The sequence below is a fragment of the Bos indicus x Bos taurus genome, chromosome 9 (genome assembly GCF_003369695.1).
Source record: "Bos indicus x Bos taurus breed Angus x Brahman F1 hybrid chromosome 9, Bos_hybrid_MaternalHap_v2.0, whole genome shotgun sequence".
NCBI lineage: Eukaryota > Metazoa > Chordata > Mammalia > Artiodactyla > Bovidae > Bos > Bos indicus x Bos taurus.
The window spans coordinates 38,334,701-38,354,861 of record NC_040084.1 but is presented as its reverse complement, the minus strand read 5'-3'; the positions used below and the strand labels follow the sequence as shown (position 1 = coordinate 38,354,861).

Genomic DNA, 20,161 nt, shown 5'->3' with positions numbered 1-20,161 from the left:
TGCAGAATAAGAAAATTGATGTGACCCACACAAGCTTTCATTCAGTCCTCTGGTCAATGATAGGTTATCTGCAGAAGTCTGATTTACTTCTTTGGTCAAAACTGGAAGGACATGAAGATGGTAAGACAAAAGGTCACTGGTGTTAAGTGTCTCATGGTTCATTCTACCCATGAGCTAAGTTACACTACTCGTGACAAAAATATCTACCCCTATGAATATGGGATGCACACCCTGAGACTCCATACTACCCTGGGAAAGTGTCAAGGGGGTAACTGCAGTATGTCCCCAAGAGAAATCCACCTGAACCTGGCACTGACAGAGAGCCTGCTCCTGTCACGCGTGTGCCTGTCGGGTGGCTGCAGTCGTGTGCACAGCACTGTACCTGCACAGTTCTTGGCTCTCCTCGCATCTCCATAGTACCCAGGCGCGCACCGTTCACACTTGAATCCAGTGGTGTTGCGTAAGCAATTCCTACACTGGCCAGTGACCTCATCACAATCTTCAAAGATCAGATTAGGATCTGAATTCCCACTGCAGTCACATTTCTTACAAGTGCTTCCGATCAGCAAGGGGTTTCCATAGTAACCAGGAGCACATCTGAAGGGGAATCACACGTTAAAAATTGAGCATCCACAGTTTTCTTCCTTTTTGTCTTCTTTCCTACTTAGAAGAAAGTATAATGAATTTCTGGACTGTTCTCCCAGAATTAATCCCCCCTCTCCATTGTGTTCCAGCCTGTTCAGTTCAGCAAGACCTTCAGGCGCAGGAGTGTCTGGCTATAACCAGTTTGTGGGCATTTGTGGTCACACCCCAATGACTGGGATGCACTGCTGCCATAGGATGGTGGTACTAGATATGCTAAAAGTGGCCATGAGATTTGCCACTAGGGCACAGCTAAGAATTGTTCTGGACAAAATTTTAATAATACCTTTACTGAGAATCACTGGTATATATTCCACCTTGCCAGAATGATTGTTCTGATAAACTAAACCTGAGCCAATCAGTGCCTGGCACTGTCCCAGTCAAAATGGTTTGGCACAGGACTGATTCAGTTGGAGTGGAGCTCGGGCTCTTGTTTGAGGGCTTTGTGAAGGCATTCTCTCCATCCGCAGGTGAATAAAGAGGCAGGCAGCATGACCGGCTCTGGCAGCCACCCTGTGACTGAAAGAAGACAGTGTGGAGATGAAGCAGAGGGCAGAGCTGAGGGAGTCCCACAGATAAGTGGAGTTGGAGCCAGATGGCCATTACTCTGTAGGTTTTAGATGTATAAGCCTACAGAGGCCAGATACCTAGCTGCGTTTGTTGTGGGGGCAGAGCTGATGCCTATGGTCATGCCAGCTGGTCCTTAATGAAGAGAATCCAGCCCAGTTGGAGAGCAGAGACTGATACTTTCCCAGCCTTTGCTGGCTTTGCCAAGTTGCACACTCTGGGTGGGGCTGCCTCTGCCCAGAGGAAAAATGCCTTTCTTTACTGTTTCCAAAAGGTAACCTGTAGGCCAGCAGAAGCCCTGCTGAGCGTGATGGGACCACAGGCCTCATCTGAGGGGGCAGGTGTTTCTCAGCTCCTATCAACTGTTTCCAAAGGATACCTGTGAGGGAATGATCTGTCCTGTAAATCTTACTGTTTTTAAAGGAAATGTTGAAGTTTGGATTTGTATGTGAAATCTCGGTTTTTAAAGGTTGCTTCAAACTTTGTAAGAATACGGTTTGAGCCAACATACACATTTTCTGGCTGGCTGTTGTCCCTGTTTTGCTGTGGACCCTAAATTGGTGTTGAAGACTGGCTAAGGTGGGCTGAAGCAGCTTTGGGAGTGGCTGGAAAGAACGTGCAGTTGCACCATCATGGGACTGAAGGTTGGGCAGAGGAGTTAGTTTTGAAGAGAGAGAAAAAGGAAGAGAGCCAGTGAAGGTTTTCATGTGTGATAAAAGTAATGGTGAGTGAAGCCAGTGTTGGCATCAGAGTTCAGGATGGACTGCGGGCTGGAATCGGAGACCGGGGTTGGGTGGGGAGGGCCTCGGGTGGAACCTTGGCCTTGGGAGTGGAAAGCAAGACTTTCCAAGGAAACCAATAAGACCCAGCCAGTAATAATAAGACACCACATTTTTAAAGGCCTCCATTTAAAGCAAAAGAATTATGATTCAGAACATTTGAAAAACAGAGAAATTAAAAAAAAAAAATCACACCTGTAATCCCAAGACCTTAACAAAATCACTGTTCAACATTTTGTGTATGTTTTCCCAGGCTTTATTCCTGTCTCGGTTTTTTGATGTAATCGTAATGATGGTGTATGTTCAGTCACTTGCATTGCATCTCATGGCTTCAACTAGGTAAGTTTATTTAGTTACCACAGACACCCAGGAGGGAGGGCACCCAGGCCTGGCATCCTGAGGTTGAGAGGCTAGTTTGATTTCCCAGTCTCGCACAGCCAGGAAGTGACAGCATATGACCCAGACCCTCTGACCCTGATGTTCTTTTCTTCACTCCACCCTGGATCACACTGCTGCTGCTTTACATGAATGAGTGAATTCAACCAACAGAAGGACAATTCATGTCTATTTTGTGTAAGGCATGGAGAGACGGAAGAGGAAAAACACACAGCCTATGCACTGAAAGAACAGGAAAGGAATTAGGCATAATTATACAAACTCTAGATACTGAGGACCATGAAGAAGATAAGAATGAATGTTAAGTGCCACACAACCCACAAAGAGGAAATGTTTGATACATTTTGTTATTCATACTCATGTCTCTGTACCTCTAGTTTACAGGCCCTCTGGTCCCCAAGTCAGCATACATCATTCCTCTGTGGAGCTCACGGCTGGATTGAATTACTATCCTGGGCTGCAGTCCACCACACAGAATATTAGGATTCTTAGGCTCACTAAAATGGGATGTGGATCTGCCACCTCAGTGTGCAACTTGGGAGCCTGAGGTCTGGGAGTGAACGGATTTGTCCAAACTCACAGAAGCCAGGTGCCAGTTACTTTCTTTTCTCTGTTTGATTCCACTGTTTTTGATCTCCATAGGCAGTCTCCTGGTTTTCTACAAGAGAAAAACCAAACTCTCTCTTCTCTAAGTCAGAATCTCAACCACAGTAGAGACCTACTTTGAGTTACTTTGAATTTCAAGAACATCTTTTGGTGGCAGTCTCAGAGGCAACTCTGAAGTCACAGTCCCAACTTCTACCCTACAGATGTTATAGCATGAGAACATAAAGGTTTTGTACTAAGCCCCCTCTGACTCCAAGTTTATAGATGAGGAAACCAGATGATGAAGAAGCTGGATGACTGGTTCACCACTACATGGCTCAAGCATCGAGTGGGACTCCCAAGTTTATACTCTTTTCACTCCACAAGTATGGCATTAATGAGTCAACTAATTAACCCATTAATGATATAACAGGTGAGTAATTAAATGCTATCTGTTAATATGCCTAATTCCTGCCCTCTAAGAGTAAATTACAAAGGATACAGAAGGACCAGGAATTGGATTCAGAGTCAGCACTGGAGTCCAGGTACCCAGGACTGATGCACTTTTATTTGCTTCTGTAATTTCATTTCTAGTTATACTAATGACTTAATTCACTCAGAGAAAATAGAGCTGATAAATATACAATGCAAATGAAAAAACAGTGACATATGAACTTTGTCATTTCAGTCAGTGATCATATCATTTGGCAAGATGGGGGGAAAAAAGATATGCTTTTTGGAAAAAACATTTTGGTCAAAAAAATTTTTTTTGATGAAAAACTATTATTTGGGGAGTTTTTGTAGTGTTTTCCCTGTGCTCTGCTCTTTCTCCTTTGCTTCTCTTCCCAGGGCTACATTCTAGCCCTCATTGAATGCCTTTATCAAAGGTGCCAAAATTCCCAGCCCAGGTGGCACAGAAGCTTTTCTGAGGAGGACATGGCTCTATAGTCATTTGGGTTAAATTAAACAAAGAAAAAAAAGTATCTGTTACACAGTAGGTACCAGATAAATGCTCTCCACTTCCCTACGAAAGACTGGGAACTAAAGCTAGGGAAATATAAGTAACCCATTCCAGGTCACAGGGCAAGAATCGAGAAATGGAGCAGCCAAGAGTAGGGCTTATGAGAAGAATTTTGTACAGATAACAGGTCTGACAGCTTATGTCAGAACATCATGAAAAACATGATGCCTGCATAAAGAATCAGACTAATTCACCAAATCATAATATGGTGTGTGTTCAGGCGCGTCTGACTCTTTGCGAGCCCATGGGTTGTAGCCCTCCAGGCTCCTCTGTCCATGGGATATTCCCAGCAAGAATACATTTCCTACCCTAGGGGATCTTCCCAACCCACGGATTGAACCTGAGTCTCCTGCCCTGGCAGGCAGACTCTTCACCACTGCGCCATCTCGGAAGCCTGAATCATAATATAATCCTCAATAAATGTTAGCTTCCTCGTCCTTTTCATTATTTTTTTCTAAGTTCAAGGTCATTATCAAAATCATTGTCACTGTCATCATCATGGTCTCTGATGATATTATGTTTAGTCTTTCCTGTTAGATTTTCAGATTCCCTTAAATTTACTTTAATTTGCCCCATTTTTCTTTCCTGATCCTTAAGCAATAAGAGCCACCTAATAAATCCTCATATGGTTTCAGCATGTCTCTCAATCCCCCAAAGAGCTGAATGGATGAGGGTACACCGTTAAAGCTGCCACAAGAGACAATATGGACTACTTAGACATGGATATCATATATGTTGAGTAACTGAAAACTCTTCATTGAACAATGAGGGTCAATTGTGTGACCTTAGATTAAATCTCTTCAAGGATCTGAGTCTCAGGCCCCTCCATCTTTAAATAAAATGTACTACTTAGGAGCAGAGGGAAGGTCACTCTGAAGGAGAATGAGATTCAAAATTCCTGTCCATATGACTGTTCATTTAATAATTATTTGCATCAGAAGATAACTTACATCTGCAACCTCTATTCAATTCTGGGTCTTTGATTTTCCAGGCATGGGATGAGAAGTAGGGTATCAAATGGTGCAAGAAATGTCTGACTCTTGTCACTGCATGGAGTCTTTTTAAAGGAATAATAAAAGTTCTGGGATTTTTAGTAAAAAAAAGTTTTAAAGAAGCATTACTGAAACAAATGTAACTCAGTGCCTACAATATTCTAGATACTGTAATGGGGGAAGAATGAAGAGAGACATAAATAAGATACTACTGTTGAGAAGCTCACAGTTCAAAGAGATTTTTAAAAATTGTTTGACTTTGAACAAATGGCTTAACCTCTCTGTGTCTCACTTTCTTTTTCTGTAAATAAGGATGAAAATGGTATCTCATAGGATTTTTCTCTGAGGTTTAAATGTATCATTGCCTGCAAAGAAAGTGCTGACAACAGTACCTGGCATACAATAAGCACTAGTAAATATTACTGATTATTTTTACCATTATCACCATGATCATCATCTAAATGCAACAATATGTGGCTGCACCAGCTCTACAGCTGGTGTTAAGAGCAGCAGGTCCAGTATGGGGAGTTTAAATTATCAGGTGAGAAAGGGCTTTGGGAAGAGATAGGCAGGGCCCAGAGTAGGCTAAATAACTCGGACCTTACTGGGAAGACCAGCATGTTTGAGCTATTTTGCACAGTACTAAAGAGGCTCATGTCTTTCCTGTTTTAGACCAGTGTTGCACAAACATGTATGTTGTATGCATCCTTGTGAAAAGGAAAACATTTATACAGACTATCTCTTCCAGTGTTTGCTTAAATCATCCTTAAGTACTTCAAAAAGAAAACTAAGTGTAACTCTTTATGTCTATGACTCTTATATATCTTGAAAAACCAGAATAAATTTTCCAAATAAAACACAACAAAACTATAAAATGAATCAAATTCAAATTAGCAGCATAATTCAGGCAACAGATGATGTTGTTGCAACTGAACGACCATTTGCAATGTGAGATGGTAGAGGACTGTTGGACTGCAGCATGCATGATCTGCCCTGTGCTGTGTGAGGACTCAGTTCAGTTCAGCTCAGTTGCGCAGTCGTGTCCAACTCTTTGTGACCCCATGGACTGCAGTTTTCCAGGCTTCTCTGTCCATCACCAACTCCTGAAGCTTGCTCAAACTCATGTCCATCGAGTCGGTGATGCCATCCAACTATCTCATTCTCTGTCGTCCCCTTCTCCTCCCGCCTTCAATCTTTCCCAGCATCAGGGTCTTTTCCAATAAGTCAGTTCTTCGCATCAGGTGGCCAAAGTATTTGAGTTTCAGCTTCAGCATCAGTCCTTCCAATGAATATTCAGGACTGATTTCCTTTAGGATTGACTGGTTTGATCTCCTTGCAGTCCAAGGGACTCTCAAGGGTCTTCTCCAACACCACAGTTCAAAAGCATCAATTCTTTGGCACTCAGCCTTCTTTATGGTCCAACTCTCACATCCATACATGACTACTGGAAAAACCATAGTTTTGACTATATGGAACTCTGTTGGCAAAGTAATGTCTCTGCTTTTTAATACACTGTCTGGCACCCCACTCCAGTACTCTTGCCTGGAAAATCCCATGGATGGAGGAGCCTAGTAGGCTGCAGTCCATGGGGTCGCTAAGAGTCAGACACAGCTGAGCGACTTCACTTTCACTTTTCACTTTCATGCATTGGACAAGGAAATGGCAACCCACTCTAGTGTTCTTGCCTGGAGAATCCCGGGGACAGGGGAGCCTGGTGGGCTGCCGTCTATGGGGTCGCACAGAGTCGGACACGACTGAAGTGACAGCAGCAGCAGCAGGCTGGTCATACCTTTTCTTCCAAGGAGCAAGCGTCTTTTAATTAAATGGCAGCAGTCACCATCTGCAGTGGTTTTGGAGCCCCCCAAAATAAAGTCTGTCACTGTTTTCATTGTCTCCCCATCTATTTGCCATGAAGTGATGGGACTGGATGCCATGATCTTAGTTTTCTGAATGTTGAGCTTTAAGCCAACTTTTTCACTCTCCTCTTCTACTTTCATCAAGACGCTCTTTAGTTCTTTGCTTTCTGCCATCAGGGTCATGTCATCTGTGTATCTGAGGTTATTGATATTTCTCCCAGCAATCTGATTCCAGCTTGTACTTCATCCAGCCTGGCATTTTGCCTGATGTAGTCTGCATATAAGTTAAATAAACATGGTGACAATATATATAGCCTTGACGTATTCCTTTCCTGATTTGGAACCAGTCTACTGTCCTATGTCCAGTTCTAACTGTTGCTTCTTGACCTGCATACAGATTTCTCAGGAGGCAGGTAAGGTGGTCTGGTATTCCCATCTCTTGAAGAATTTTCCACAATTTGTTGTGATCCACACAGTCAAAGGTTTTGGCATAGTCAATAAACAAGTAGATGTTTTCTGGAACTCTTTTGCTTTTTCTATGATCCAATAGATGTTGGCAATTTGATTTCTGGTTCCTCTGCCTTTTCTAAATCCAGCTTGAACACATGGAAGTTCATGGTTCACATACTGTTGAAGCCTGGTTTGGAGAATTTTAAGCATTACTTTGCTAGCGTGTGAGATAAGTGCAATTGTGCGGTAGTTTGAGCATTCTTTGGCATGCCTTTCTTTTGGGACTGCAATGAAAACTGATCTTTTCCAGTCCTGTGGCCACTGCTAAGTTTTCCAAATTTGCTGGCATACTGAGTGCAGCACTTTAAGAGCATCTTTTTTTAGGACTTGAAATAGCTCAATTGGAATTCCATTACTTCCACTAGCTTTGTTCGTAGTGATGTTTTGTAAAGCCCATTTGACTTTGCATTCCAGGATGTCTGGCTCTAGGTGACTGATCACTCCATCATGGTTATCTGGGTCATTAAGATTTTTCTGTATACTTCTTTTGGTATTCTTGGCACCTCTTCTTATTATCTTCTGCTGTATGATGACTCAGTTTGCCTCAATGTCATGTCTTTGGACCTCCAGCTGTCTATAATGTCTCACTGACACATCATCAGCCATGAGCTCTGAGGCAGACAGATCCTCCTCTATTATAACATGGTACTACAGAATGTATAGAACATGTTTCAGTGAACTTTTTTCCCCTCAGGATTATCACTGAAATAAAACACAAAATTAAGAAAAAACTCGCTGAGAACCCATGAACCTCCACAAATATTTCTGAGGACACCTGTGGCTCTTGGGTCCCAGTTTGGGAAGCACTATTTTATAGTTTGTGGGTGTGGTATCAAAGGTTGAAACAGAGCAGTAGTTCACAAGCCAGTGAGACGACTGCTGTGAGAACCCAACGGGGAGTCAAAATATGGGTCCCCAGCCTCACCTGAGAGGTCTCTTTTCAGTGGGGCACGGAGGGGTTTAGGCAGGGCCCAGGAGTCCAAAGGTTTCCAGGAGATACATACACAAAGTCAGACTTGAAAACCACCTTTGATTAAAAGATCTCTAAGTGCAGAAACACCCAGTGCATTCTTGTTTGGACGAACAAGATAGCCATACAAACCAGCTACATATTTTGAAAAGATCTTGTGGGCGGATTTGAGTTTACAAATTAACTGAAAACATATTAGATGAAGTTTAACTGGAAAAACTTAACAATCTGATGATTAAACTCAAAACAGAGACCCCCCTCCCCTCAGTTCCAGAGTCAAAGAAATCACAAGCAGCTGAGGCCACCTCCTGTGAGATGACCCAGCCCCTCCATGGGAAGGAAATCTTTCCTTCCACTACAGTTGTGAAGAGCCTCTGCTAGCCTTCTCTTTGGCGTTTCCTTTTTTCTGTCTGGCAATCAATGCTTTTGAGGTTTGTCTTCTCCCCTAGCTTTGACTTCATTGAGGACAAGAGACCATATCTTACCTCCACTCCACCACAATCTGTTTCCGTGGTCATTTCTATTTTGAGGAAGAGTTCCCTGGATTATCAGGTCAATTTTTAATGTAAAAGACCTCACTATATTCTCTTTAAAAGAGCAGGGTGTAAGGAAGGATGGACAGGAAATATGAAGAAATTTGCTCTAACTGATCCTCCCCTAAAGCAGATGAAAGGTCTTGGAAGAGACGCTTACTTTCAGCACCCCTGTAGATGTAGCCTCCTGTCAAAGAGCATCTAGTCAACAGATTAACCATTTTTCTCCTCCATATCAGAAGTTCATCTAGCTCATTAATCATCGACGTTTAAAATAGGAGACTCTTAGGGAAGACATTTGGGAAAGGCAGAATGGGAGAAGAATACAAATGTTTAGCCCAAACTTTCCAAATCCTGGTTCACCTGCAAAATGATAAAATATGAGCACCTCTAGGGGTAGTTGTGAGGCTGAGGGAGGACATAAGAGACAATCATAGTAAAGGCACCGTTTCTAGTTAAGGAAACTGAGATTTAGGGAAACAAGCCAACTGGTCCCAAGCACACATTATGCCAGTGGTGGAAACAGGACAACAGGCACAATGACTCACACTGTCATTATATGTCATTATATGTCAATAATCATAATTATTATCGAGCATTTATTAAGTCCCATAGATTAAGTCCCATACTAAGAACTTCACAGTATTCCTCACACCAGTCTTATGAGGTGGGTATTTTTCATTTTTTTCCTTTCTAGAGATGTGGAAATTGCCACATAGAGATCAAATAACTTACCAGGAGAATCACAAAGGGATCACAAAGGAATCCAAAGCTGAGAGATGGACTCAGCCAGGCTGACACTACATCTCAGCACTTTACTTCCACCTCCCAAACTAGTGCTCTCCCCTCCATCCTATCAATCCAGGTCTAGCTAAGCAGCAGATCTCACTGAGCCTTGCTGATTAATGCCAGGTTCCAGGAGCCTCCAACGTGTGCCCGGGGATTTATTACCCACAGCTCCACGTCTGAGGGTACTTGCTGTCTTGTGCCAGGCCCCCCACTGTCGCCGACAGAACCCTATCCACACCCCTGTGTGATTCTGTAGAACTGAGCCCTTGGGGACCAGATTACTTCACTTCTGGGGGAATGTGTGTTCGGTCAGCAGGACTCTAAGACTATTAATTCCCCTCTTAGGAGCCATCCAGCACCCATTAGCCAGGAATATTGCTCAATCCTTATCAGACTAAACTGAGTTTAACCTCAGACACTGATGAGAAACTCCATCCCTGGCTGATGAACAACCTCTCACATCCCTGAGGAGCCAGATAATGAGTAAATCGGATGGTTCACGTTCCTGGGCCCCCACATAAAGAAATACAGAATAAGCAAGTCACCAACAGTCATCAGCCGAAGGTCGTCTGATCATCTCTAGCGGTTCCCCTAAAGGATGACATTCACATGGTCTCTTAGCTTTCATGTTCCTCTTCCCTTACAGTAAAAAGGGGGAAAAATCCCACAACTCTTTAGCAAAAGAATTATCCATATTTTGCATATTTAACAATTACAATAACAATCTACTCAAAATAGAGATTTTCTACGTTCCATAGACACTGGCTTTTTCAAAAGAGTTCCAGAGCTACACTTTGAGACATGGAGGGTGTTTTCTTTGGATGTGAAACGGTAATTAAGGTTTACCTTTTGAACCCTAGGCTGAGTCTGTGAGCCCCACCCAGGGCAGTAGGCAGTGTGCTGTGTGAAGTGAGCGCCCCACGGCCATGGGGATATGGAACTAGACATCTGACCGGTCCTTTCTGGCCCTTCCTTCCTTGTCCTGAGGACACCACGCCTCATTTTGCTGCCTAAACACATGGGAAGGCCAACGTTAATGGCATTTGTGTTAAAAATAAGAAGACCTCTCTGTGAGACTCTTTTAGTGAAAACCCTTTTAAATTAGAAACCTGTGAGCAGCTGAGGGAGGATGGGAAATATCTTGCCAGAAATCATTTGGTGGGAAGCCGTGCACTCTAGTTTGCCAAGTCCTTTCCTGTTTGAGCAAAGCCCAAAGCAACTTAAAAAAGTGTTAGGTATAAATACCAAAAAAGGCATTCAGAAAATCCAAATTCATGGAATTACTTTTCAGGAGAGGAAATGGTATAAAAAATAGGTTAAATAATAGGTTTGTGCCTTTTTCAATGTATCACTGTTAACTGACCAGTTAATAAAGGAATGCCTGAAGAAGTCTTTCTCTCTTTCTCCCTCTCTTTTGGACATTAATTACTGTACTACTAGTTCTCAGTGAGAGAGAGAGAGAAAGGACCATTGCCAAAATCATCTCTTCAAAATACAGACATGCATTTTCCTCTTTCCTTACCCATTTATCCTGCGATGTAGCCATGGACGCCTAGGGAGCATTCTTTTTTTTTTTTTTTTTAAACTAATTAACTTACTTGTGACTCCACCGAGTCTTTGCTGCTGCTCGGGCTACTCTCTAGCTGTGGTGCACAGGCGTCTCACTGCAGTGGCTTCTGTTGTGGAGCACAGGCTCTAGACAGCACAGGTTTCAGTAGTTGTGGCACACGGATTTAGTTGCTCTGTGGCACGTGGGATCTTCCCCATCCAGGGACTGAACCCGTGGTCCCCTGCGTTGGCAGGCAGGTTCTTATCCACTGGACCACCAGGGAAGTCCCTAGGGAGCATTCTTCTAGTTGTATCTACGGCATGGGGTTTGGGAAAGTTCCCCTAAAGGGTTCTGAAATGCTATCCGTCATTGCTTCTTAAGACCTATTGAATGAGAGCACGGCAGAACTGAGGAATGTAGGAAACAGGAAGTTTCCTTTACCATCACAGAGCATAGGGGTATTCAGGAGCCTACCTTTCACAATTAGGTCCAGCATAGTTTTCTTTACAAATACACCGAACAGCTCCGTTTTTCCTATAGCAGGACTCTGCAAAACTAGAATTGAAAGAGAATATTAGAAGTCAATTCCATACATCACTGAAGAGGCTGTCTTAATTTTGATTAGATCATCTCTACGTTGGCCCCCTCAAGGTCAAATGGGTGTGATCACTTGCTTCATTTAAATTAAATCTCCCTCCTTTTAGGAAAGCTTCGAGTATCAGGCTCAGACAGAAAGTGACACAGCACTGGTGACACCATTTCTGTCTACCTCATTTATTTTTCCATAGAGGCACTTCATTATTTTGACTTGAAACAGTGGGAATTTGTAGAACATCACGTATATCTGTGTGTGTGTGTGTGTGTGTGTATTTAATGCAAGTCTAAACCACATATTCCAAAGCTGGATATAAAATAAGCAAATTTTACCTGTGATTTTAGATTCATATGATAACTTTCTCTTTTTTCCGTCACTTTCTGTGATGTTAAAAGTTTTCCTCTTTTTTCCTGCATTAGCTCTCTTTCACTCTTCAACGTCATGAGCCAGTTCTAAACTATGCTTTATAATCTCCACAGAACTTTAATTTCTTTCATGTGTACCTTAAGGTTGGGAATAAAGGGTGCAGGGACTGGCTCAACTGACCAAAGTCACAAAGCAAGTACTCAAGTGAAAAATAGGACCCACAGTAAAAGGATTCTAGTCCATGAAACCCTCTCTCTTGATTCTTCTTCTTTTTTTGATAATAAAAAGTAGAGGACACAGAACAGAAAACAAACAAACATTGTTTCAGCAGAATAAATATTTGAATTATCAAGGCAGGGAAATGGAGTATTACTCTATACATTTTGAAAATTCTACGTTGACAGGAATCTATCCCTATGAGGATGGTATACAAAATTTTAAAGACTTTTAAATTAGTTTTGGCTTAGGTAGTGTACAATCCATGGAGCGTGACCTGCTGTTCTCACATTTCTGCATGTATCAGCAAAGACCTAATGGTCTTCGGAGGAAAGCAAATGGGTATGTTTGCTTTGTGTGAATACATTTATAAAATCAATCAGAAAACAACATGTGCTTCTCAGTAAAAGGCAGTACACACAATTTATTTTCTCTAGCAGTTTGGTTAAAAACACTCCAATGAATTACATTTCTTTGGCATTTATCCTTTATTTTTCTTGTTCTTATTCCTCAGCCTCCTTAAAGAAACACCATCAGTTAAGCGTCCAGAACATGCATATTTCTTTGAAGATGTTCCACCCAGTGGCCCACCCATGGCCTGAAGGCATGAAATATCTGCCTGGAGTTATCTTCTTTGAGCTAAGTCCTACTGTTACGAACAGATGACATTTTCCTTACTTGGAGCAATTAGTAGACATGGAGGATGTTTGGCCAAACCCCAAATAAATAACTGAGCTCTGTGTAAATGCACCCTGGGAACAGCTATGTGACCACTGGTCTTGGTGGAGGGAGACGCAGGGGCAGTAGGGCCATCGAGAGCTCCTTTTTTGGTTTTTCATCAGCATTAACTGTTTACATTTTGCTTAGGCTAAAGTCTGTTTGGCGCTAGGGAAATGAAATCACTGTGCCTTTCTCAGGCCACACTAACAACCATGGTGCTCTTTCCAAGTGGAAGGGAGTTGTGCTTTTGAAAAACCCTCAGGGAACTTAAAGGAAAACAGACTCAGCACTGTTTGTTTGCAAAACTCCCTTAAGCATCACTTTCTTGCTTTCAGATGTGGCTCTTGCAACTGGGGATCCAAATCCTGGGTCTGTAGGCTCAACTAGTGTATCTTTCTAACAGAACTGAGATTCCACACATGGTGCCTTTCTGAAAGCTCAAATAAAAGTCCTGGCACTTTAATATTTATAGAAAGCAGCAATATGAATGATTTTTATAGAAAGCAGCAATATGAATTTTAAGAAAAGCTGAAAGAGGCAGTGGGGAGTCTGATTTTATACGATATTTGATTAGTATTTGAGATTAGTTAACTCAGTCAATAATAAGGCCAGATCAAAGACTAGCACTTTATAGGATCCAGGCCAATTTGTCCTATTCTGACTGCAGACTACTCCCAGCTTTTTGGAGCCAGTTTTCTCCCCGAAGGGATTCAGGAAATAGAACAATTGCCACTACAGAGAAAGCAGATCTCTCCTACCCTTCCCCATTCCTCCATACTCTCACATATGTTCTTTACTTACAGCTTGTATATTTTTGCTTTTGTGTTAATTTTCAACAGGTTTTTTCATCTCAAATCTGTCCTCTAGAAACTTCAGCTTTTATATCTATGAATATCTGTGAATATGTACCTAACTGCACAATCATTCCCTAAGTCCCTCAATTGCTCTTTTGAACTCAGATCTACACACACAAGCAGAGAAAGAACATGGGTAGAAATGGTATTTCTTGGTGCCTATGGAACTACCTCTGTTTTCTCTTTTAAGACATGAAGCTCATTACCCAACTGGCAAGTTTCTGCTTATTTTATTTAAAAGCATTAACAATCTTCAAAACAGCTTCTTGAGGAACTAAGACACTGGATAATCTGTCTCATAGATAAAGAGGTCAAATGCTTTAGAAGCGTCAAAATACTGTTGTAATCTGATCTATTTTAAGGAAGGCAGGAGTTTTTGACCATTCTATTCACAACTGTGACCAACAACCAGTACATGATTGGCACGAAATAAGTGCCTGATTAATATTGATTTTACGTAGATAAGACTTCTCAGCCAATGAGGTTCCAGAAGCCTCATATCTCAAAGCATTAATGTCACATAATTTAGATAAGTAATTGTTGTATGTATGGTGCAAAAAAGTACAAAAGTCAGACAACACAATGAAGAATTTGGGATTACCTTTCTAATTCATCTGTTAATTTCTAAAGAAACTGCAGCTCTAATCTTATAAACCTGCTTTGAGCAGATGATGCTATATAGCAACTTTGTTCATGTAGGAGAATGAGTGAAACTTATTAGAAAGTTGGAGGTAAATATATTAAACAAAATAACTACACCACGGTAAGGGAACGGCACATTGAACACACCATCAGATATGGTTAAGACTCATGCTTGAGAGCAGAATATTAATGAACAATTAAATAATATATCTTGATGAAGCAAAGGGAGCTCATAAATCAGGACATGCTTGAATAAAAATAACAGAACAGTGTTTGAGTTTTCCACTCCCACTCTCAGAACCATCCATTCTGTACACGTTATTAATACCACTGAACAGGAAAAGTTACAAAGCAAGGGCTAAGGCAGTTTAATGGTTTCTAAAGAAAGATGGGACTGTAAAGCTTTTGACTTCTTCACTGCCTGCCAGACTCATCAGAGGCTCTGAACAAATCACAAGCTATGAGGTGAAATGTTAGGTGACACTGGTGTTCAATAAAGGGGAACACAGGGGGAAACTTGGCTGTCATCTCTTTTCTCTTTATAAGAAAGTGTGTGGGATGATATTACTTATGTGTGGAATGGAACAAATGACACAAATGAACTTAGCTATGGGACAGAAACTGATTCACAGACATAGGGACAGACTGGCGGTCGTCAGGTGGCCGGAGAGGGGTGGGAGAGGGACGGGTTGGGAGTCTGGGGTTAGCTGATGCAAACTATTATGTATAGGGTGGATAAACACCAAGATCCTATTATATAGCACAGGGAACTATCTTCAATATCCTGTCTTAAGCCATAATAAAAAGGAAAACAAGAGACAGAGAGAGAGAGAGAGAGTGTGTGTGTGTGTGTGTATGAGAGAGAGAGAGACAGAGAGAGTGTGTGTGTATGTAAGGCATTCAGGACTTTTTCTAGTTACTTTATATGCATTATTTAATCTTTACAACAACTATCAAGGAAATATTACATCCAAATAATCAGAAGAGCACCTGATACAGAGTATGCAAAATGTTGGAAAACTAAATACCATTACATCATTTTAATTCTACATTACATTCTACATTTTTAAGCCAATAAAATGGCCAGTCCTGACTTGACTACTGGATTTATACATATATGTGCCTGAAAAGAATTCCATTATTTCCACTAAGATGTATGCATATTGTCTTTTACTTCTCATTCAGGAAACACAGCCAGAAGTGAAAATTCATCTTCTCAGAAATCTTCTATGTGCTGACTGGTCTAAAGCATTCTGTTTATCTATGCTCTAGTTCTAACTGAAAATCCACTTAGCTGCCACATGTAGAAAAGGTCTGCTCTGTGAGTTGGAAGAAACTACTACTGCTGAGAACACTGAATTATAATTGTGTTGGTATCACCATTTGCAATCTCTCTAGGTTAAGGGATAGCAGAGAAAAAATGAGACTTGCCTTGCTTATAAAGCTTGGGAAACTTCACTGTGTCTGTGATGTGTCCTGCAACCCACCCCCAGTATTTAGGGCACAGAGTCATCACCTATACTGCAAGTGTTTAAGTTTTCCTGAAAGTGGATTCGGGCTAGAAAACTTTCCTGTACTTTTTCCAATCTCATTACAACAGGAGATACTCAATTTTGATTGTACAAAAACCCTAGAACTCTATATAGGGAGAAGAAAGAAAAGAAAAACAAAGGGGATAAGCAGTAGAAAAGGCTATTTCCTTTAAGACTTACTTGGCAACATGAGGCAGGGGGCAGGGGCATGGCTGGCAGAACCGGGGGGGCCCCCTGATGGCATCTCCAATATAACCATCTAGACATTTCTCACAGTGCTCGCCTGTTGTGTTCCGCTGGCAGTGCTATGAGACAAAAAGATAAGAAAATTGACAAGGGCACACAAGAAATTTTATACACAGCAAATGTGGGAATCAAGCAGTATTTCAAGCAAAAGGGATATCGGGCCTGACAGAACAGATGGTGTATAATGATACTTACCGGTCAGCACAGAGGAGCTATGCTGGGCCCAGTGGATGCTACAAAGTGTGTGAACCATGGGGAACACTCCTGCCCGTGCGCTGGCAGCCTGGGGGCGCTCTTCAGAGTTGGTGTGAAGAGCAGATTTTAGCCATTCATTTCAATTCAGAATGATGATCAGAATGATCAAGCTCTGAATATCCTAGAAGCATCAGTTTACTGACTAGGAATAAATATGAAATGAAAAAAAAATCCCCTCCTGATAAACACTGGGGGAACATTTTAAGAATTTATGAGCTCAGAAGAATAAAATGTGTTCAAGTAAAGTATAAATGGACTAGAAGGTAGATAAAGAATATTCAGCTAATGGGCTGGTATCTGTGTAATGATATATGAGAAATAGTAAGCTGGTTTATTGTGTGATTCTTCCATTTATGGTGGGGATAATTGGAGGAAAAGCTCACAACAGTTGATTCTTCTGCCTAGAATGCCTGTTTATTATTCAAGATCTGCACCAGGCCTTTGAGAGCTTCAGGATTCGTTCCTGATGACCCCTCCTTGATCCTTCCCTCCTTCTCTACACACATTATCATCAGCTCCGAGCCTCGGGTGGCAAAGTGGTAAAGAACCCGCCGCCAATACAAGAGACACAGGAGACGCGGATTCAACTACTGGGTCGGAAAGATCCCCTGGAGTAAGAAACAGCAACCTGCTCCAGTATTCTTGCCTGGGAAATCCCATGGACAAAGGAGCCTGAAGGGCTTCAGTGCATAGGGCTGCAAAGAGTCGGACGCAACTGAGCAGGCAGGGACACCCAGCCTCAGCAGGGCTTCCCCCTACATGTCTCTCAGCACTGCACTGCCATCAGCTTCAATGGAGCGGTACTCAGCAGCTGTTTGTTGAACTGGTGGATTAATTTCTCACTAGTCCTCTGTAAGAGGCAGTGATGCAGGTCTACTGGTATTTTCTCCAACTGGACTAGACTAGATCACACAGGGCAACGCCAGTAGCATGACGATGTTTTCATCTTTAAATTCACCAGAGTGTATAAAGTTTGAATAGGCTTTTCAGTGAAAAACTGTATTACTAGAATTAGAACACCACTGAAGAGACACCCTACTGTTTGAGCAATTCCCCTGGTAACACCTATGCACCAGAACTTTAACAGTTAACTTTTTTCAAACAGGGCTCTGTGGAGGAATCTTGGGGAAGGCAAGATGGAGGGACTGAGAACTTAACTTTGAGCTCTTTATTTTGTCTCTACATTCTATGTTGAGGTTCAAAATAAAATAATAGTGAAGTCCTGCTCTAAACATTTTATGTGGATTAACTAATTTAGTTTTCATAATAATTTCATAATAATAATATGAATAATTTCATAATAATAATAATTTAATAATAATTCTATTTTTTTTCACACTTTACAAAATGAATAGAGATACAAGGAGGTTAAGCAAATTGCCCAGTGTTACACAGATGGTAGGTGTGTCTCAAAAGTGAGATTTCAGCTCAGGCAATCTGGCTCTAGAAGTTAGGCTGGAAATTCCCGTATTATACTGCTTCTCCAGTGTGTTGGAGAAAAGGTTCCTTTCCCAAAAGAGTCATAAAATGACTGCACTGGAAAGTGTCATACTGTTTCGCTAACAGTTTGGACTTCAAGCGCCACACACTAGACAGTGGGCCACAGCTATCATGGTTGAATGGTCTTTAGCCAATTGATCAGCCATTAGACATGGCCATTAGCCACCTTTGACTGTTGATTAGTTCAGGGAGCGAGCTCCGCCCATGGCAAAGGTCATGAGGAAGGAGGCTTGGCATACGCAAAGGTGGGATCAAGCCTCAGGAGTCTCCCTGGAAATTCTCGAGCATCTACCCCCAATACCAGAGTCTGCCTACTTTCTGCTTTGTGCTTTCACCTACACCTCTGACTTTATGGGGGGCTGTCCCCCACTACCTCTCTCTGAAACACGAGTTAGCTTACAGCTCCAGTTAATAATTCCTGGGTGTGACAGTGTTTCAATCTACAAACTCCTTTGGAAATCCTCTAGCCTGCCTGAATAGGTTTTTCAGGCCACATATGATTGCTCAGAGCATCCCAACTGTGAGAGGCATGAGATGTTCTAAACTGTCTAAATACAGATTCCTTTGAGCAGTTAAAAGATTGATTAGAAATTGTATTGGTGAAGGGTTTTTCACTTGTTGCGCCAATGTTTGCTGCTAAGTCTCCATATCCCTTACCTGCTGTGTCCCTGGCAGTGTATTGATTAATATAATTGGTGTAAATAGTAGCTTTAATGTTTGTAACCTGGGACCCTTGAGTTAATTCTTTTTCTTATAGCCCACCACACCTTTGCTCTGTAGGAATGCAACTTTATCTAATGCTTTTGGAGGGTGGCACTTGACTTATCACCTTTAGAGAAAAATAAGTTTTCTGAAGAAAGGGTCTTAAAATGTTAACAGGCCTCCGGGCCAGAAGATGATGCAAATCACCTAAACTTTTGCATATGATAAGTCTGCAGCAAGAAAGCCTGGCTTACTGCATGACTCTACCCCTTCCCCCATTATCCTCTATGCATAATTTAAGGTATAAAAACTACTTTGGAAAATAGAGTGCGGGCCTTGTTCACCGAAACTTGGTCTCCCCATGTAGTTCTTTCTCTCACCTTCTGGCTGAATTATTCAGCCTCTTTTCTCCACTGAATTTCCTCACTGAGCTATCCTTATTTCAGCCTCTTTTCTTCACTGAATTTTCTTGCTGAGCTATCCTTATTCTATTACTCTTTATGTCCTTAATTAACGTTTAATTAAGCAGTTGTTTCCTGATCCTCGCCGACGCCGTCCCCGCTTCGAATTCCCTGGATCCACCGGGGCTGAACCCCGGCAGATTAGAATTATGTTAACAGAATAGGATTAAGAGGCTAGTTCAGGACACCTGACAGATGAGAAACTGAAAAAATAGAGTGTGATGTGCAGACAACAAGATGTTAACACATTTTCCTCACTGTTCTTAACACTGCATCACATGCTGAGTGAATCTTCAGCAAATATTTGTTGAAAAGAAAGAGGAAGGCCAAACTGGGAAAGGGTGAATTAGTATCTGGAGCAAGTAAAGGAAATTAACCCACACCCAGAGCCAGCTCAAAATTGGTGGCAGTCTCTTATCCCAGGGAAAACCAATGAGCCCTGTCCAACTACCCAGAATTTAAGCCATAAGCAGGGCTTCCTAGGTGGCACTAGTGGTAAAGAACCTGCCTGCCAATGCAGGAAATGTAAGAGACGTGGGTTCGATCCCTGGGTCGGGAAGATCCCTCTGGAGGGGGCCATGGCAACACATTCCAGTATTCTTGCTGGGACAATCTCAAGGACAGAGGAGCCTGGCAGGCTGTAGTCCACGGGATCACAAAGAACTGGGCATGACTGAAGTGACCTAGCATGCAGCACAAGCCATAAGCAATCTGGCAGGGCTACTCTAGAGTGGGCTCAAACTAGTCCGAGTCCTTGTTGGACAGATGAAAGCCATCTGTGCAGAAGAAAACAGGACTGTTGTAAGATGTCAGACCATTCTTTGCGACTCCATGGGCGCTTTGGCTTCCTTGTCAGGGCCCTATTTCTGCCATGGCAGCCACA

At 42.1% G+C, this 20,161-nt stretch overlaps 1 protein-coding gene across 3 annotated transcripts in view; it reads right to left on the bottom strand.

Moving 5' to 3' along the window:
- Window positions 1-20,161, bottom strand: part of LAMA4 (laminin subunit alpha 4) — a 148,097-nt gene that overhangs the window by 79,949 nt on the left and 47,987 nt on the right. For all 3 annotated transcript variants that reach the window (XM_027551173.1, XM_027551174.1, XM_027551172.1), the window contains 3 exons: window positions 16,295-16,419; window positions 11,664-11,744; window positions 383-597 (listed from right to left, as the gene is read on the bottom strand). In XM_027551173.1, coding sequence (XP_027406974.1) covers window positions 383-597; window positions 11,664-11,744; window positions 16,295-16,419 — 421 coding nt within the window. The remainder of the gene's footprint in view (window positions 1-382; window positions 598-11,663; window positions 11,745-16,294; window positions 16,420-20,161) is intronic.